This window comes from Phasianus colchicus, chromosome 4 (genome assembly GCF_987193195.1).
Source record: "Phasianus colchicus chromosome 4, bPhaCol1.hap1.1, whole genome shotgun sequence".
NCBI classification, from domain to species: Eukaryota; Metazoa; Chordata; class Aves; order Galliformes; family Phasianidae; genus Phasianus; species Phasianus colchicus.
Genome location: NC_143439.1, coordinates 28,674,571 through 28,693,899, shown reverse-complemented (window position 1 = coordinate 28,693,899; position 19,329 = coordinate 28,674,571). Strand labels below are relative to the sequence as shown.

The following is a 19,329-nucleotide window of genomic DNA, read 5'->3' as shown; positions in this document are numbered from 1 at the left end:
ATGGTCTGTAATTAAAAGGCACTGTAGCAACAATGGGTCAAATTCCTTTACAGTAATGATTCTGACCTTCTGAATTTCATTCACACTGAAGTGGTTATAATTACACGCAACTCTTTTTCTCAAGATTCTTTTGAGTACTGAAGATAGATAACAAGCAGCACTTTTTTTTTCCATGATAAAAACTCTCAAGTCTGAGTCACAAGAAAAAAATTGGGGTTTGTTTTTGCATTCCATAACAAATAGTAAAAACATAAAGAAATGTTAAGTTCCAAAGTAGTTTAAAAATTCTTCAAAGGTATTTCTAAAAGTCACACTAATATTTTTCTTACAAAAGGTAACTCTAATTTTTTTCTTGCTTATGTTCTGCATTCTGCAGAAAGTTCTTCATTGATGCCTCTTGCAAATCAATAGTGCATAAACAAAGATATTTCCTTCCTTGTTAATCCTATCAGATGCTGAGTTATTTTTAACTTGTATCTTTTGAGAAGTCCTCACCTCTGACATCTCTTAGTCAAGAAAAGAATGTTCTTGCCAGTCATCATTTTTCTCCCTTTAATTTCCCTTGCAAATCTTAATGGTGAAAATCCTTTTCCCATGATTTCTTACACGTTTATTTTCTATCACTGCATATGGTTCTCTACAGTTATGGGAGAACATGACCATGAATGTTAGTAAATTATTACTTTTGGGAAACAGTTTTTAGAAATCTTAATGGAGTGTATGAAAAAATAAAAATTATTAAAAAAATGAACAATTTTCAATAAGCCAGGATCAGAGCCTTTATGCTGTAAGTGAGCATAAAACTACTCAGAGATTCAGCTGCATCATGCTAGGAAAACAACCTAGACTCTCATCTGCTGTTTCCCCTGCATGGGTAGGTTGAGAGCCACAGAAATGATCCCAGGGATGGAACACCTTCCCTGCGAGGGCAGGCTGAGAGAGCTGGGGCTGTTCAACATAGAGAAGGATCTGCGGAGACCTGAGAGTGACCTTTCAGTATCCAAGGAGGGGCTAGTAAGAAGGAAGGGGACAGAGTCTTTAGCAGGCTCTGTGGTGACAGGACAAGGGGAAATGGTTTCAAACTAAAAGATGAGAGATTGAGATTGGATATAAGGAAAATGTTTTTTACAATAAAAGTGGTGAGGCACTGGCACAGGTTGCCCACAGAGATGCTGGATGCCCCATCCCTGGAGACTCTCACGGTCAGGCTGGACAGGGTTTTGAGCAAAAACTGAACAAACTGTAGGTGTCCTTGTTTATTGCAGGGTAGCTGGACTAGGTGGCCTTTAAGGGTCCCTTCCAAATCATTCTATGATTCTATGAACTTGTGCCAACATTTGCCCAGCTCCTTTAAGCTCGCACAGCAGAGCCTTAGGTTGTAACTAAATTAATTATAGCAAGGGCCTCTTCCCTTTCTTTGCATTGGAGTTGGAGGAAAATTTTTAAACCACCAGAAGATCAATGTTTCATCATAAATATGGGGATTTGTAGCCTTGTCGATAGGAAGAGGGAAGTAGCTTGTCTTAGCAGCACATTGCTCCCCTGCAGTACTTCAGAGCAAGTAATTGAACGGCTTGTCAGGCACTGCTGTTGAAATTCTGAGCAGCCTTAAAAATTTAGTGCTACAGTTGACTGCAGCAGAGCCAGGATGTGCGGGAGAGCCCTTGCTCCTTCAAGCAGCATCCCCTCCATGACCATGCTGTGACTAAGGAACCAGCAAGGAGAACGGTGACAGAGACAGGTTTTCTCTCCCAAGGCTTCAGCCACTTAAATGAGACGTTTTTTTCACCATATTAGGGTAAAATGAATTTAGAATCAACACTCCCAGAAGTGAAGAAGTTTATCTGACTTCAATATTAGTATGCCCAAAGAAGCAACCTGTCTCTCTGAGGATGAAACAGTGAGGACAGCTCACTGCTTCACATTTTCAAAATAACTCCAACACCTTGTAAGTCAAGGTGACTACAAGTGAAGGTGACTGCAAAGTGAGATCTCTGAGATCTCTGGAAACTTGGGTCTGGAATCTTCCCAATGCTAAGGGAAGGGAGCAGTGAGTACCCACAGTTCTAGCTTCCTCACTCTGTGTTTGCACAGTGGAGACAGCTGGGGATGGAATCTTAACCTGCTAGAGTGTGAATATTTTATTCAAAACCTTTGGTGAAAACTTGTGAGATAATTTAATCAAATCTGTGAAATATTAGGTCAGTTCTACTAGTTGCATTTCTAATAGGAAAAGCATGTTGTGTTTCAAAAAATGACACTCAATGAATTATTCAGTAAATAACATTCAGCCAGCTCTTCCAGCAACTGAAAGGAACCTGTAGAAAAACAATTGAAATTAAACTGCCCTTCAAATGAATCTGAATATCGCAGCCTATTCCAGTAACAAAAATGTTTTCCACTACTCTAGTTTTCTAGTGCTTTCCATTCTAAGAGTTTTTAGGTAAGGCTGAAATCAGCAAGCATCCAATCCTCAGTGTACTTTCCTACAAACTTGGCTAGTGTATGAGTGATAATCTCTTTTTTCTGTAATTATGTTTTGTTAAAATTACTACTTCTAGGAGCAATGATCCAATGGTAATAATATAAAGGAAATTGTTGGCTGACTCAGCATTTTTGACAGTCTTTCTGGATGTCTTGGCCTTGGATATTGTAAGACTCTCAAAACCAACGGCAAATGTTCTTGCTCATTCATTTCCTTTGAAGAGTCACGGTAGTACTATGAAAGGAAGGATAGTCTGCTGAAGGAAAAACATCCACAGCATGGTTTGTAATTGGATTGGTCACATCCTGTTTGTTTATTTTCAGTTTAGAGAAAAAAACTACAGAGCATAAAATTGGAATCTGATGATCCTTGGGGTCCCTTCTAACTCAAGTCATTCTATGATTCTATGATAAAAACCTGACTCCACTGAGATCTGTTTTGCCTGAATGACTTTATCTTACTCCCAAACTGTTCCTGCATCAGCCCATATAGCAAACCCACCTGTGGGTTTTTCAGCACTGGAAGCCATCCCATATAGGTCATGGCTAGCCCAGAGTTCATAACAGATTGTTGTTGCCTCCAGCAAACTTGGGAGAATGGTATGAGGCTGTATGGACCCTGCAGCCCATTTTCCTTCGTCTGTAAGAGCGTAATATTATCTTGGTGCCCATGCTGTGAAAAATTGTAGTGAATGCCTTTTCTGCATGATAAAGAAGGAAAACCTGCTTTTGAGGATAGTTACGGAAATATGTTTCAGATTTATAAGCTGATCTGTGACATTTATTTCAGTCTTAAATTGGCATTCGCCTACGAATGAGGTGACAGAAGTTTGCTTCTATAATAGATGCATCTCTTTAGTTAGGCAGTTTTTCTTCTGCAGTATTTCTCAGAGAGAAGGGAAAACATCCTCCTCACATGCAGAGAAAAACAAAATAAGATGAAACAGAATCTCTTCTATCAGAGTTTTTTTTAACTGCTTGGAAAGGGTGAGGTGAAGAAGGGCATTATTTCTTACACACAAAAACAAACTCATAGAAATAATTTAAATAGTAATTGGTTTGTACTCCTCAAGGAAAAAAAACCTCAAATTTTAAGATCAGAAATTTGTCACTGTGTCTGAGTGCAAAAAAATACAATTCACATTCATGTAATAGACAATGATTAATTAGGAATTAGAATGGCTTTTGGTTTCTGTGGCACAAGAATTTGCTAGGGCTGTTGATTTTGTTATCCTTTCAGCATTTTTTCATAACAAGAGCTGATTTCCAGAATCAGAAAATGGTGGAAATATTTTTTTCTGTGACACATTTTTTTTTAAGAGCTTGAAAAATTGTAACTGAAATTCAGAAATAAAATCCTAGTACCTCTTCTTACCTTTTCTATTTTCTCTTTCTCCTTTCCCCTTCTTTTCCCTTCACTGACTTTAGAATCTCAGCTACAAACAATTAGGTAAATTCACAATTGGAATTAACCTGACATCCAGCATCTGAACAGACGGTAAATGTCTCCAAGCTCTGTTATTTTCTGCATTCTTTGCATCTATCATCTCACAACACTAAGGGAGAGACTGAGTTAAGCATGTTGTAGAACTTTAAATGCATAATTTCAGCATTTTGTACCAGGTAGGAGAAACACTGACTGCCAGTTTTGAAACTGAAGTTTTGCAAGCTTATGTGTGAAAAGGCTATTGCCCTACTAACTACTTATAACACAGGATATTTAAGCTCTGTAGAAATCCTAACGGCGTCGTGATGTAAAACATCCTGAGATGCCTATGCAAAAAAAAACTTATTGTGCGAGGCTAGCAGGATCTCTCTAAAAGACCTACATCAAGAAAATGAGGCTTTGTTTCTTCTGCCCGAGCATCGCTGTACTTCATAAATACGTCCATGAATTACATATACAGCCCCTGATTCAGCAGAGAATTTGCATAAATGCTTAACTCTAGGGTTGTGCTTAAATTTAAGCACAAGGTTAAGTGTTCTTCTGAATCATAGATCTTTCAGAAAGAAACTCTTTCCTTGTCAACAACATGGTTTATTCTTGGTTTTGATTGGTCAAGTATGGATTACATTAAATTATATACCTCCTTCACCAGCTAAACAATATAAGAGCAAATCTCACAACTTTTGTCTGCCCATCACTTAAATGTACCATAAGTGCAAAGATATTTCCACCTATAGCATAAATACTGGATATTCCTCTTTCCTTTGTCTCTTACACAGATGTTTCTTGTAGGGAAAATGCTAGTGAAACAATTCTCCTGACCTGAAACACACTTAAAACAGCGGATTGTTCAGGTTCAGAGACGTGAACAGTCTCAGTGAAGCTTACAAAGAGAATGCTCTGTTTTAAACCTGGGCACATGCTAAAAGTACTTTGCTTAAAATGGATCTGCTTATGTGGATTTTGATTTTTTTTATAGTCAGAACTTTAAAAATAGTTTGCTCTCTAACAGCTCCTGTTTGCGAAGATACATGTCCAGAAAGCAAAAACTGTGTTGAAAATATCACTGAAATTGTTTTTCTAAATAAGTTTGATTAGTTATCTATGGCTCTTTGTTAGAGGGACTCAGTCTCCTTTAGCATCTCTGCTATTGTCAACTCTCCCCCGCTGTAATAATTGGGTGATAAAACAGCTGAAGGATTGCTTTGATAAAACACACTGCTGAGTTTCCATAACTGTCAACCAGCATAATTGCAATTAGCCAGTTATTAATTGATTCACCATTACAGAAGACATGCGTACTGAAAACAGTCATTATTCTAAGGAGTTTATAATCTATGAGGCAAAAACAGGAAAAATCAGGCATAGGGAGAAGTTGAGAGGGATTGGGCTTCATGGTTATTATTTCTGGTTGCATTCTCTTTGCTATATTTTGATTAAATTTTATTCTTTATATGCTACTGCTAAATATTATTTGATTTTACTGTTACAGAGGGCAGAATCTGGTCTTCCCTCTGGCTGTGCATGCTGCTTTCTGTCTTTCATGCCCTCCTCTTTTCTGCTGAGTTACCTGTTGTTAACAGCACAAATGATCAAAAGCATGTCCTTGCTAAAGTCAGACAACAAGCTGTTTATGACTCTAAAATAAAGAAGCCTTCTGGTTATTTGGCTCAATTGGAGCCATATGGACTATCTACCTCCTAAGAGCAAGTGACAATGAGCTGGAGAAAGAGACTCCCTCCCTGAAACACTGAACAGAAAGTGTTGATCTAATTGACAGAGAGAAGATCTGGGAGGTTAAATGAAACAGAATCTGATACAGCCATTCCTTAAAATGCTCTGTAAATCTAGGCTTAAGAAAGGGGTTAGAAGCTCAAATGAGAAATGAAATTATTTTAAACTATGAGAATTGCAAAAATGCTACAATTACTCAGACTGTGTGAGCCTTTGTATATAGATGTATGCCAGAGTGGTTCCCTGTTGCATAGTACAAATCATTGCAGAAAAAAATGCAAAAGTATTTCAGTAAGTACAGGCAAGCCTTGAATTACAGTAGAGACGGTTAGTGCAGCCAGCATATCTGCAGCAATTGCAGAAGAACGTTGCTGATAGACACAAGATAAGGCCATTCACTTACAGAGTTGAACTCTAGGTACTGCACACACTATCACAAATACCAGAGCAAGCTATGCAGGAATTACACAAGTAACTATCCATGAGAGATGTAGTTGCTCAGGACTTCTCTTAATAGTAATTAAACTGTCTGGCTATGGGCTGAGTCAGTACTTCTTCCCTGGCATGAGCTTGCAATTTGAAGATTTGAAGCAATTTTTAGTTCTCAGGCCAAAAAATATTTTCCTTTCTTCATCTGAGCCTTTGTCAAAGCCTTAGAGACAGTGTAACATTCATGCCATCGCTTCTGCAGATGCTGCTAGAATAAACAGATTTTTACAACACCAGTCTTCTCTCCTTGATGTTTGCCTGCCCTCTGTATTTGACTGTGATATTTTTTTTAGTGGCAGATGCCTTGATAAGTTCCTATTACAGCCTGTTTTCTTTCTGATCCAGCATTAAAGTATTTTTTTCTTTCTTTTTACAGCACTTTGAAAATCTCCTTTCACAAATTACAACATACATACTTTATAAAGCAACTTAGTATGCTAAATTATGCACAAATCAGCCTAATTTTGCCTGAAGGCATCTGTCCAAGTCGAAATGAACCTTTAGAAGTTCTTTATTAGCAGTCTTAAGTGCTGTTCTTTACACTGCTATGAATGCAGAAATCATGAGACAAGAGTCTGAAGGCCTTCAGTTTTGCTTTTTTTTGTTTGGTTTCGTTTTTAGATAATCAAAAATTTAATTGGGGAACCAGAAAACCCAAACCTGTTGTGGTGCAAAGCCCATAAATATGCCCAGAGCCTGGATTCCAAGTAGATTTAGGCAGAGACTGATTTTGAAAGAATTGCAGTGTTCAAAAAATCTTGTTCCCAGAAAAAAAAAAAAAAAGTTAGGATCCTGTTAGGTGCTGAGTCCATATTTGAAACTGGCACTGTCATTTATTTGTTCGTAAGTTCAGCTGGATGTTTTTCTCCTGAGATAAGCAACCACAAAGAGAAGTGCAGAATTCCATCAGAACCATGAAAAGGAACTTCTGTATATGTATGTAAATTGGGGTTTGGGGTTTGTAGTTAACCAGACTGATTTCTTCTTGGTTTATTGTTGATATAGGCAGAGGGACTGAGTGCATTCTCAGCCAGTTTGTGGGTGACACAAAGTTGGTGGTGTTGTCAGTGCGCTGGAGGCAAGGGATGCCATCCAGAGGGACCTTGACAGGCTTGAGGGCCCATGTGAACCTCATGAAGTTCAACAAGGCTAAGTGCAAGGTCCTACACAAGGGTCAAGACAATACTAAGCAGACATACAAGCTAGGTGGAAACTAGATTGAGAGCAGCCTTGAGGAGAAGCACTTGGGAGTGCTGGTTGATGAAAAGTTCAACATGAGTCAGCAATGTGTGCTAGCAGCTCAAAAAACCAACTGTATACATTCCTGCGTGAACAGAAGATTGGTCAGCAGGGCAAAGAATGTAATTGTCCCTCTCTGTTTTGCTCTCATGAGACCCCCCACCAGTATCCAGCTTTGGGACATCCAGAATGAGAAGGACATGAACCTGTTGGAGTGAGTCCAGGGTCATGAGGGCTCTATATCTGCAAACAGGAGAGGAGGACTTGTCACCTAGTTAGCTACCTAAGGTTTGATGACAGAAAGGAAGGTGATGATAGGGCAACAATTTGGAAAAAGTAGAGCTGTCATGCACAGTAATCCTCAGAGCCAGGCAGTTGAGTGTCTCCCAGGACTTTCTTGGGGAGTCATCTGCTTACAGCCTTTACTTGCCTCTTACAGCAAATGAACCTCAGTGTTGATGCTGTGAAACATTCACATTCATTTCTATGCTCAACCACATTCTCATTCTGACTGACTGTCACTTAGAGGCTTTGATGAGAGCAAGAAAGATGATGAGTAGGCTACAACTTGGAGAAATTAGAGATGTTGGATATGGTCAAGCCATTGAAACTTCCAGTTGAGAACTGTATTACGGTGGAAATACTTTTATGCTAGATGAATTCAGAAGACAGTGTTACTGAGTGGTGTGCACCCAGATTAACTCAGTGCAGAGTAATAAATGAAATGAATATGTGAAAATAAGCCATGTGGCATTTACTCTCTTGTTCTGTGGAGAGTGATGTGCCAATCCCAGATGCTAATTACATGTATGATTTGGGGTGAGTCCATGTTTGATGGCTGAATATTAAGAATAAGATGAACACTAAAGTGAATCTCAAAGCAGTTGTATATAATTTTTTAGTTCAGAATCTGGGAATGGTGACACACTATCACTAAAGGAATGCTAGCTCCTGCACAGATAGAATCACTAGGCAGCTACACTCAAATTCTTCTTTGGTCCAAATTTTCAGCTAATGAGAGCAGGCTGACTAAAATATGCTAAAATAAGAACAAGATATACTTACTGTTAGCACTAGGGAAGAGCTTTGAGTGCTAAGTAGATAAGTGAATTGCTATTTTTTTTACTTTTGTCACATGTACAGCAACTTCTTGATAGGTATTCAGGGAATATCCTGCTCCAAGGTCTGCTGTGAAAACTGTTATACAAGTTGCTTTTTTCAAGAAGACTGTATTACTTTTTTGAAGCCCAGTAGTTAGGATGAAGATCCATGTGGTACATGTCCTTTAGCACCACAAAATTATGAACAATTATTATGACTATTCAACTGTGTCTTGAGATGAATCACCTAGTTATTTTTCCTTCCTTTGAAGTATGGTAAATCACATGGTCTTCTAGAGTATATTTGTACTCAAAAATGGCAGATTGGCATAATAGAGTGTAGGATGAGATGGTGTTGTGGTTTCACAGACACTCCTAATGACTTAATCATTTTAAAACAGCATTTGTATTTTTTAATGTCTCATCATTTTGATTTTTAAAAATCCATAAAAGAGTGTGTTAATACATGATCGTTTGACATAGAGCAATAGGAATATAACAAATGCATGAAATCAAACAGTGCAGAAAGCTTAAAGAGAGCATGTAGTCAAGAAACACAGAGTACATTTGAGAGCAATATATTTATAACTGATTCAAATTTTGGAAGGACCTACTTGCTCCAATGCTTTTCTGGTCATATTTGTTCCTATATCTTTTGAGCAAGTGTCAGCTTTCCTTACTAGAAATGTTATTATCTATACATACAAATTCAAATTCAGGTAATGCTTAGTGTCTCAAGCTATGCCGAGAATTAGCCACTAGTGGACAGCCTATCATCATTATACAGTGCTCTCCAGGGAATGCAGAATGTTTGGGGGTTATCTCCAACTCTGTCTCTTTCATGTACCTCAGCTTTGAAACCTGCTCAAGGCAACTCAACTGTCACTGAGAGGTCCAAGATCAAAAGTTGACTCTGTTGTATCTGGGCTGAACCCTCAGAATCTTGACATGTTTTTCTCTCCTTTAGAAAGGAAAAATAACCAAAGCCAGTTAGATCATAAAAGCCATTTCTAGTGAGTGTGGTCATTTTCAATTAATCTCTTGTCTTCCAAGGAAGGACTGATTCAGCAATCTCCTTGTTTCTATACAATGGTAAAAATGCTTTGGCTGACGATAGAACAGCTCAACGTAAAATATTACTTCCACTGTTCTTTCACTTTTTAGAATCCTTTGCCATACAAGCCAAACAAATAACCCCACCTCCCCTCAACCTAGTTTTCCTTACCTACTCAAATCATTGATAGAAAAATAGTTAATTTCAGAAAGGCTCAGAAAAATGACTGATCGCTCATTTTTAAACGATGGTATAGATGCATCAATGGTTAGTATATTGAAATGATTTAAAGGACAGCTTGTTCATAAGGAAGACAATTCACAGTTCAATAGCAAGCCTTTTGTAAGCTGTATGACGGTGGTTGATACTATTCTTACAAGGTCTTTGCATTCTTCCTACTTCTTTCATTTTCCCCCCACAGTAACTGTCAGCTTGTGTCTGTTTGCTCTGTGCATCACAAATAACCAAGAATTCACCTGAAATATTTCAGAGAGATGGTAGATTCTGTATGGGTCAGCAGTTGGATGTGTCTTAGCAAATCATTTAAAAAAATCTTGAGGAACTCACTTTTCTCTCTAAGAATTATCTTTTTCTTTTATCTTCTAACTCTTCTGTAATTATGGTCTTTCCACATTAACGCTTTTAGTAGATGCATTCAAGGTCACTTAGGTGATAGATTGTTTTTAAAAGTAAAGGTAATAGATTGTTTTTAAAAGTCTTTTCCTGCTTCGCCTACACAATTATTTCTTCTTCAAGAAAAAGCGTGTTTTTTCTCTTGATGGAGAATTTATAAAAGAGACAAAAAGTTCTTAGTGCAAGGAAATATGCCCTGAAGTTTTCTTAGGTAGCTCAGCACTCAAGAACGTGGTTTCAGTATGCTTTAAGCACATACTGAATGGATTGTTTTACTCAAATAATGACTGGATCGTTTCACCTTTTCTTCAAAAACAACATGATTCAGTCACCAAATCCAGGAGGGTAACGCATTTCTGTATAATGGAATGAAGAGTATTTAATATTTGCAAGTTCAAGGTTTATTAATAGATAACTCTTGTCTGTATTCAATAGTTAGGCATTATTCACTCCATTTTGCCTCATCCCTCAGAACCTAATGGAAATTTGACAGTCAAGTTATTAAATGGAGGCTGAAAATACTGGGGGTTGTATTCCCAGCTGCACTGAATGCTGTCTGTGTTCTAAACCATAGCATGTGCTTGCTAAACCATAGCATTTGCAGACTCTGTGGAAGGCTTCAGAAATAAACAGGAAGGTCCATCAGATGGCTGCTTCTCTGCTGCTGGTGCAGGGAACAATGGGTGGAGATGATAGGTATTTGTCAAGCTTTGTCTCTTTCCAGCAGAGAAATGCAAGACAGCAATTGAGCAAAGTTAGCCCATTCTGTGAAGCACCAAAGGTTGATCCTTCTCTATCTGTCTGACGAGCAAAAATGCAGTATTAGGCTGGTAAGCATGTTAATTTCAGCCAAGTTGCTCATTAGTCCCAGCAAGTTGTGTATCAGCCAGTAAATGATCTTCACTTTTATTTCTCCCGTTTGCAGGATCTTTCTTCACGTGGTAAAGATTTCAGCCAGTGAAGTGACAAGGAGGTGCAAGGTTATAAGCCCTTAGTTGCTTACACATTGCCCACCATTAGCAGGACAAACAGAATCACGAATTGCTGCTTGTGCTTAAGTGTGTAGTTCACATCAAATACAACCAGAACACCTTGTGGTCATTTATGTAATTTAAAAAAAAATGAGAGACTTGAAATAATTTAACTAGTTGACAAAGCTATGTAAAGTGTTTCTTTTGTTGTAGATGACATAAATTAATTACGAGAAGCCTTAAGACTGCTATAAGGAACCCTTCATCCTGAAGTGCTCACAGTAGTTAGGGATGCTCATCTGTCATGCACTGTTTCATCACAATTTCTGATCTGTGCAGATCAGCTCAGGACTCTAATGAGAGCATGGGCAGTTAACATTTCAGGTTTGAACATCACTTCCTGCTTCATGTTAAGGTACCTGTGTGCGACCACTTTGTTTCTGCTGCACCTTTCCCTCAACTAAAGCATAATCAAACAAGGTGGAAATATTTACTGTGGTGTCTGGTTTCAGTGTAATGCTCCTAAGTGCTAAGAGGATCCCAATTACCATGATCCTGATTTCTTTGCTGGCACACAGTACTGAAAGCAAATTGCTGCAGACTGCAGTTACACAACAATACTGAGACCCTGCTTTCAACTGCAGAGCCAGCAGCAGGCATGGAAAAGAGAACCAGGCACAGTGCTAGGCCTCCCTTTTCTGCTTTCCACAGAATATCTGTCAGTCAGGGCTATTCAATGAATCCAAAGTTCTTTGCATTCACACAACAGCCACCTCTTGTGTCTACAGGGCAGCTGGCTAATCAGAACTCAGGTGAGTTACCTATTCAGTCTGTACAACTTTGGAAGAGATTTCCCAGGTGTAACAGCTTCAGCTGTAGGCTTTTAATATAGGGAGATCAAAAGACAAATGTCATCTGGTGGAAAAAAGTTTCCCACAAACACATTCATCAGCCCCAGTTTTTGCATTGTGTTAGTCCTGAGGAAGCTGCTCTAGACTTCAGATCAAATACAAAACAAGTCAGGAGCTTAATGCATCTGGGTCTCTGTCACCATGCAATCTCACAGCATTTATGCAGCCCCATGCAGATACACTGTTCTCATTATGTACACACTGTAGAGATAATCTGTGTGTTCATGATGATCTATGCATTCATAATGACTATCTTTCTGTTAAGTAGGGATGTCTACCTGCCTAATGCTGACTAATAAAATGATTTGGTTCCCAAATCTCAAAAAAATCTACACAGTGAGCCAATAGATGAGATAGGGAAGGTGACCTCATAAATAGTAATCTGCTACCAAAATCTGTGGACAAAGATGTGATGTGAGAGAGACCTTATATGGGGAAAAAAAAAAGAAAAAAGGTATCTCCTTTTCCTTTTCAAGAGGAGTGGGAAAGGTTTGAGGCAAAAATACATTTAAAGTTAAAAAAAGCCTGCACGTTCCCTTCATTGCAGTTGTTATTTCTGCAGCTTATCTACTGGAGACTATAGGGAATCTTGAACGACACACTGTCATCTTCCTCTACATTCTCAAGAAGAGCTATTCCTGCTGTTTGCCAGGAGTTGTAAAATTCAGACTTTCCAGTACTGCCCTAAAGAGACCTCTGTTTGGAGTGCTCCCAGCATTATTGGCTCTGCTGATGGACAAGTGACACATTCTATCTGCAGGGTGGCTGGAGCATGGGAGTTAGATGTCAGGACTTCCAGTTTCTCACCTGATTTAGGAAGATAGGATGACCTGGTGTTCACAGAGCTCATGTAGGACACAGGAGAGTTGTGCTTAATCTTACTCTCCATCTCAGACCTCTTGTGTGATCTTTTGGGAAGTTACAGGGGAAGGACTTTTTCACTTCTTTTATCAGGGAAAGGTTTGGTGTCTCATTTTACATTGGTTCAGAAAACTTCAATTAAGTGTTCAGACATCCTGTTCAGACAATAGTCTTCTGAAAGAAGACCTGAACTGTATTAAGCACCTGAATTAACATAGGATGAATCGCCTCTCCTTTAGCTTAGATAAGGTGGATGTTAGTCTCTCTCTGATTTTACTTCCTACCTGCAGAGTGCTTTACAGTTTTCTATCAGTAGTGCTTGTATGGTACTCATCAGCTTTAATGGTGTTGCAGATTTTAGCTGCATGATTGATTCGAATTGTTTTGCCCTTCCTAACTATGTCAGCCACACTCCATTTTTCTCTATTAATGTAAGGTAACTCATTTCACACAGTGCATTTGAATCCCAATAAAAGTAGCCATGGGAAAGCCTTTTTTGGTACCGTTCAAAAAATCTCCCCTGCAGTAAAAGAATAGGAAACACAAGCAAAGGACTTGAGAGGTGATGGAGAAACAAATTTGCCTGTGGAAGGAGTGGATTGTTATGAGCAAGAGAAATGAATATCTGTCAGGTCTGAATTAGATCAGACTGTTCTAGCGTTTAATCAACAGAATGGATCCTGCACCTTTTATGGTCCTTTCCAGCCCCATTTTTTAAAGCCTGAATTATTTCTTTTATTTTGAAAATAATGTTTATTAATGGATGCTCTGACTTCTTCCCTCTCTTCAAGTGATACATGTCACACCAGTGAGTTTACTTCAAACTTACGGTTGAAAATAAAAATTGCTCCCATATGTTCAGTAACTACATGTACAGTGCTGCCCTGGTAGAAAATTGGTCAGATATTGATTTGGAAACATAAGGAAAGATTCACTTCACTGAGCTTTATACATCTCACTTTTAGTGATCTAACCCTGAGATAATTGTGCTGGCTCCCTATGTGGTCACTGTAGGCACAGCACTCATAGTGCAGCAGTGCTTTATCAATAGGAGGTAATTTCTTATATTTGCAGGGAACTTTTGGCACTGAAGACAAAAATGTATCATGACTCAGTACCTTACAGACAAAACTGTATTTTATCACCAGAAGCTGCAATTGTAGAATTGGATATGGAGTGGTTTGCTACCCCTCGAGGCAAACCTAGCCATTCTTCCATGAACACTAGCTGCCAGAACTGATGTTACTGCAGCAAGGGTCATCCTGATGGGGGAAATCCAGGACAAAATATTCAGTCTTTTAATGACTCAAATGTAAAGTTCTGCTTAGTCTGGAATCTTTTGCCCACTTGTCTAAGTTCAGTCAATCACAAGTAAATCACAGAATCACAGAATCATAGGGGTTGGAAGGGACCTCCAGAGATCATCGAGTCCAACTCCCCTGCCAAAGCAGGTTCCTTACACCAGGCAGGGAACAAACAAAAAACAAAATCTATTCTGTTCATCATCTGTTAGAGAGAGAAGATGGCAAATGCAACATTAATGGATGCTTTTTATTCAGTTCCTTTAGTGCTCTAATTGTGTGCAAGACTTGGGCTACAAAATGATAGTGACATCCACCAAAGCCAAACTTAGCCTTCCGTAAGTTATGCACACTGTCTGAACCAATTGTCTAGACTCACTATATTTTGAGTAGAGACTTCCAGAATGTGGTTAATTCTGTGTTTGAGTAAGCATGTGAAATATATCAGGTTCATCACCTCTGGAGATCCTGTCTTTGTATTAATTATGGAGGTCCTGATCTGTAGCTTTGAAAAACCTAGAATTTGATGACCTAAGCTGTACACTAAACATACAAAGTAATAAATGCTCTGTAACTTTACTTGTGCTGCAGGTTGGAGTTAATGCTATAAACTTCTTTAACTCTTGGAGAAGAAAACTGCAGAAGCTTGAAGTGAATGTAGAATGTGGAATATTTACTTTATTACCTAACATTTCCCTTGCCCTCCACCCAGTTCCATTTTCAGCATGTCACAAATCATGCTTTTGGGACATAGACCTTTGCCAAAGGAGGAAAAAGCAATGAGGGAAAGGGGTTTTGAAAAAAGTGTTTCAGGATAGAAAATTGAATGTCTAATTCTTCTCTGTTGAATCTGCATCAGATAGGTTTATTATATATATATATATATGTGTGTATATATATATATACTGACAGCGTATCTTCAGTTTGCTCCAAATTCATTAACAGTGAAAGAAAAACCAGGGTTCAGTCCTGTTTCTCAGTTTGACTGTAGATTTGGAAAATCCCAATCTTTACCACACCTTACGTCAGCAGGTGTTTAAAAAAACTTTAAAGAGAATTTGTCTAGGTCTGTCACTGCAGTATAACTGTACCAATTTAGAAACATAGACCTTTGGCCTTGGAAAAAATGACGCCTGCTATGATGATCCCAGCCTTGCTAAGACATTCACAAGCTGTGGTACAATCTTACAGCACTCCAGAAGTGTTTGTGCATATCAGCCCCAAAATAACAAGACCCTTTGCTCATTGGAGTCAGCATAGATATGTCCTTCTATATGTCAGGCACGTTATACCTGTATACTCCCCCAGAAATCTCTTGCCTCTAGACATGTCAGACTTCAGTATGTGAGACAATAAGAAAATCCCAGCTGCAAACTCCTTTACTAAACCCCACAGTTATCAAAAGCTGATGATTTTGATTTTGGAATACCTGCTTAGTGGAAATGTAAGCTATAGACCAATGGAGAAAACAGAAGACATCCTCTCTCCCTTCCTTAACTCCTTTCCCAAAAAAAAAGTCTTTTGAAATATTTCCCTGCTATTGCTTAAAAATTATCCAAAGTACTGTAGATTTGAATGTCAGCAGATAATTAGTAGATAGAATTACAAGCAGAAAGCAAATATCCAAGTGACACATAAACAGAGTAAGATTCCTGGGTGTCCACTGCCTGTGGATATTGTGTTAGGAGGTGGGTACTGAATCAGAAAGACTTGTAAGAGAAAGATAAGGACAGTGAAGAACTCAGGGTGTTGTAATGCTATGCAAAAAGAAAGAGGTAAAGAGTTCAGTTTTTTCTAACGATAAAAAAAAACCTAAATGCTAGAACATCAGCTTGTTGACAACTCCTGCAAGTGGGTGTGGAAGCTTGATAAATTGGAATTAGGAGAAGAATCTGGATGGTTGCCCAAGGCCATCTTACTAGAGTGTGCTAGAAGAGGCAAGCAAGTCACTAATCTTACTATTCAGGAAAAACTTGGAAACGCGATTGGTGGAAGTTTGGCTTAATGGGTTATATCAGCTAAGCATATCATATTCGGTATAGTATATCAGATGTCATTAGGCATCTGATATTTTCTCCATTGTAGTAGTATAAATAATTTTCTCTTACAGTACTCAGAGATCTTTGGTAGCATACAGACATTTAGATTAAGTAACATATCTCATTCACTAAATTAGGTGTGAAATGGCTTAAGGATAAATGATTGGAATAGTGTGTCTGTTATACTTTACATTATAGGCATATAAAAAAGATGTGGGAAAAGAATAAATCGAATTAAAAAACTGGAGGGAGAGAACTGTGGGTTACAGAATATTCTTCTGTTTCATGATTGACAATGTTTGAATAAGAAATAAGAATCTCTTCTGACCCTGAGCCAGGGGTTGGACTTGATGATCCTTATAGGTCTCTTCCAACCTGGGATACTCTATGATTAATTTTTACAAGCTAACTGCTGGTTAGTCCCTGTCTTTCACAGAGCAGTTTTCATGGAAAGTTGCATATGCAGAGAAAAGCAATGAGCAGCATTTACAATGTTCAGTAAATCAACATTGCCAGTGAGGTTGCAGAACATTAGAGTTATTTCTTTTAATGTAAAACTACTGAAGACAATTCAGCTGTTTAGCTAGAGGATCAAAAAGTTAAGCAGTTTAAAGTTCTGCAGGTCCAACCATTAAAATTCTTAGTGCAAAATTTGTAGGTTAGATATAAATAAAAGGAAGTCTATTTTATTTTATTTTTATTTTATTTATTTATTTATTTTTGTGAGTGGAGAAAATACTTTAGACAAGCACTCTTCTATAGTCAGTGGATGTTTATACCTCAAAGAAATCACTGTGATGTTCTTTTGCCTTTCAGTTTAGCTATTGACATGGTGTCTTGCTTGAATGGTAACTGTTCTCCATTGGAAAAATGTGTATGAATTGTCCAGACTTTTCAAGAAGAATAGTTAGCAGTCCTAAACATTTGTATGGCTTCCACTCTTAATACTTTAAGTCAGTGACATTTTGGAACTTAGACATCATTACATCATTATCAGAATCAATTTCCTACTTGTAAAGTTGTTCTGACTTCTGGAGTCCAAGAATAAATTACTACAGCTCCTTTGTTTTTCAGGTTTTGCTATTGTTTTTGTGTTTGGTTTTTTTTTTTTTTTTTCCTTATTAAAAATCATTTGTCTTTTAGTTTTCTGGAAACACATATGTTCTGTTACCCTGGAGGCTTAGAAAGATGTTTGTATACTTGTGGTTATACATGCCACAACTGTTTTTAAAATCCCAACATTGATCTAGTGTGTGTGTGTGTGTATATATATATATATATATTCAGATATGAATTTATATGCACATTCAATTGCACTTGAGTTTAAGGTTATTTCTGAGTTTCAGGACTGAAAGACCAATTTCTTAAGATAAGCATGTTTCAGTTAAAATGCATCTTGTGAGATAGTAGGTCAGAAACTGATTTCTCTTAAGAAAAAGGACACATGATGTTGGGACTCGGTGACCCTCATCCTTAAGAAAGTGTCAGATGTTTTCCATCCTGATAGAATGTGCATGAGCAGACAGAATTCAGGCAGGTAAAATGAAAATTAATGTCCCCTGTTAGTGTGAAAAGAGAATGACTAAAAAAAAAGATCAAAAATAGAATCAAAGTGAAAAAGAAAATTTTATAATTTTTCTGACCTCTTTTTTTTCCATAGATGCAATACAAGGAATATATCAGCTTGGTAAAAGATTTCTGTGCATGGAAGGTAAAATCCCAATCATTTTATTTAATAGGGAGAATTCTAAATAGGGCGTGAAATTGTCTAGCTCTGGAAGTTATGTATGTGCTCAGTAAACATTACAGTGAATATAGTGCAAGAAGGGAACACAAGGCCAGGAGGGACTCGTTTTCTTCATACATACAATAGTTTGGTATTTCATTTCACACATAATTTAGTATTTCCCTGGAAGGAGAAATGAGCCCCTTAACACAAGTGAAAAATGAGTGTACAGATGGACTTAGTATAGTCTAAATCATTACACGTGGTTTGAACTTCAATAAAGGAAAGGAAATTTGTCTAGAGCAAAGACAGAACTCAGGTTAAGCAACGTTTTTTTCTGGCTGTTTTGAGTAATTGCTTAGGTTAAGAAACTAAGAATCACAGATTAAAACCAGCTAAAGATTTTTAAGGCACTTTTGAGAATTTGATGATTTCTGCCACTGGAAATGAGTGTAGTTAGGTGCTTAGCTGCTTCTTGGCTGGGTTAGAAGCTCTCTTCAAGTATATATTTTGACTGCCAGTAAGTTGGGTTCTTGTCCCTTTTTTTTTTTTTTACCTATTTAACTAATACTAAATGGTGAGTCCCAGTAAGCATACATGTTACCATTAGCACTGGAAAACTACAAACTACCATTGAAAACTGAATGTAATTGAAGCCACTTGAACTCTGGAAATCTTAAGAGGATGCTGAAATTTGGTCAAAGAGTTTTAAAAGCCCTGGCTGGTGGGTTGTTGTTTTTTTTTACTATAACCTTTGCTGGAGACGAATAACAATCTTTGTTACCTAGGAGGAATATTGACACTTCCTATACATTAACCTTATCATTGTGTGTTCACTTGTACTACCACCAGCCAATACATGACAACTCACTGAGTGAGTGATGTAGTCAAAAATCTTTGAATTTTAGCACAAGGGATAATTTTGTTTTCCTGGGCAGACTGTAAAGTGGAGGTGCTGTGCCTCATCTCAGCCAACAGTGGTGTAGAAAGATGCAGTGCTTTACAGAGGGAGATTTCACTAGAAGTCAGTGGAAATTTCTGTGCTTGATTTGTCAGAAACTGTTACTGATGTGTGCTTTTGAACCAAGAAGCTGTCAGGCTGGAATCTGTATTTCATTTAATGGCTTTGTGAAGACTCTGTAATTTGAACAGAAGAAGCCATCTAGTTTCCTCAGCTACTGGAGATACCACTCTGGTTACTCCATCCATCATTGTTTCTGTAGTGAGATGTTGCAGTTCTAGAGGCAGTAAGTCAGCCTTGGATCAGGATTCAGAGATGCAGCTTCACCAAGCAGCAGCAATGCCGACAGGGCATTATTTCTGTCTCCCTCTGTATCAAG

General features: G+C 38.0%; 1 protein-coding gene across 25 annotated transcripts in view; it reads left to right on the top strand.

Moving 5' to 3' along the window:
* Nucleotides 1-19,329, top strand: part of LOC116231129 (uncharacterized) — a 329,878-nt gene that overhangs the window by 250,244 nt on the left and 60,305 nt on the right. For 18 of the 25 annotated variants that reach the window (XR_016465988.1, XR_016465982.1, XR_016465977.1 and 15 more), the window contains one exon: nt 17,924-17,974. The exons of the other annotated variants lie outside the window; for them this stretch is intronic. Coding sequence is in view for 2 of the 18 variants with exons in the window: in XM_090139051.1 (XP_089995177.1) it covers nt 17,924-17,974 (51 nt within the window). In the remaining 16 variants the exon portion in view is untranslated. The remainder of the gene's footprint in view (nt 1-17,923; nt 17,975-19,329) is intronic. 25 annotated transcript variants of the gene reach the window in all.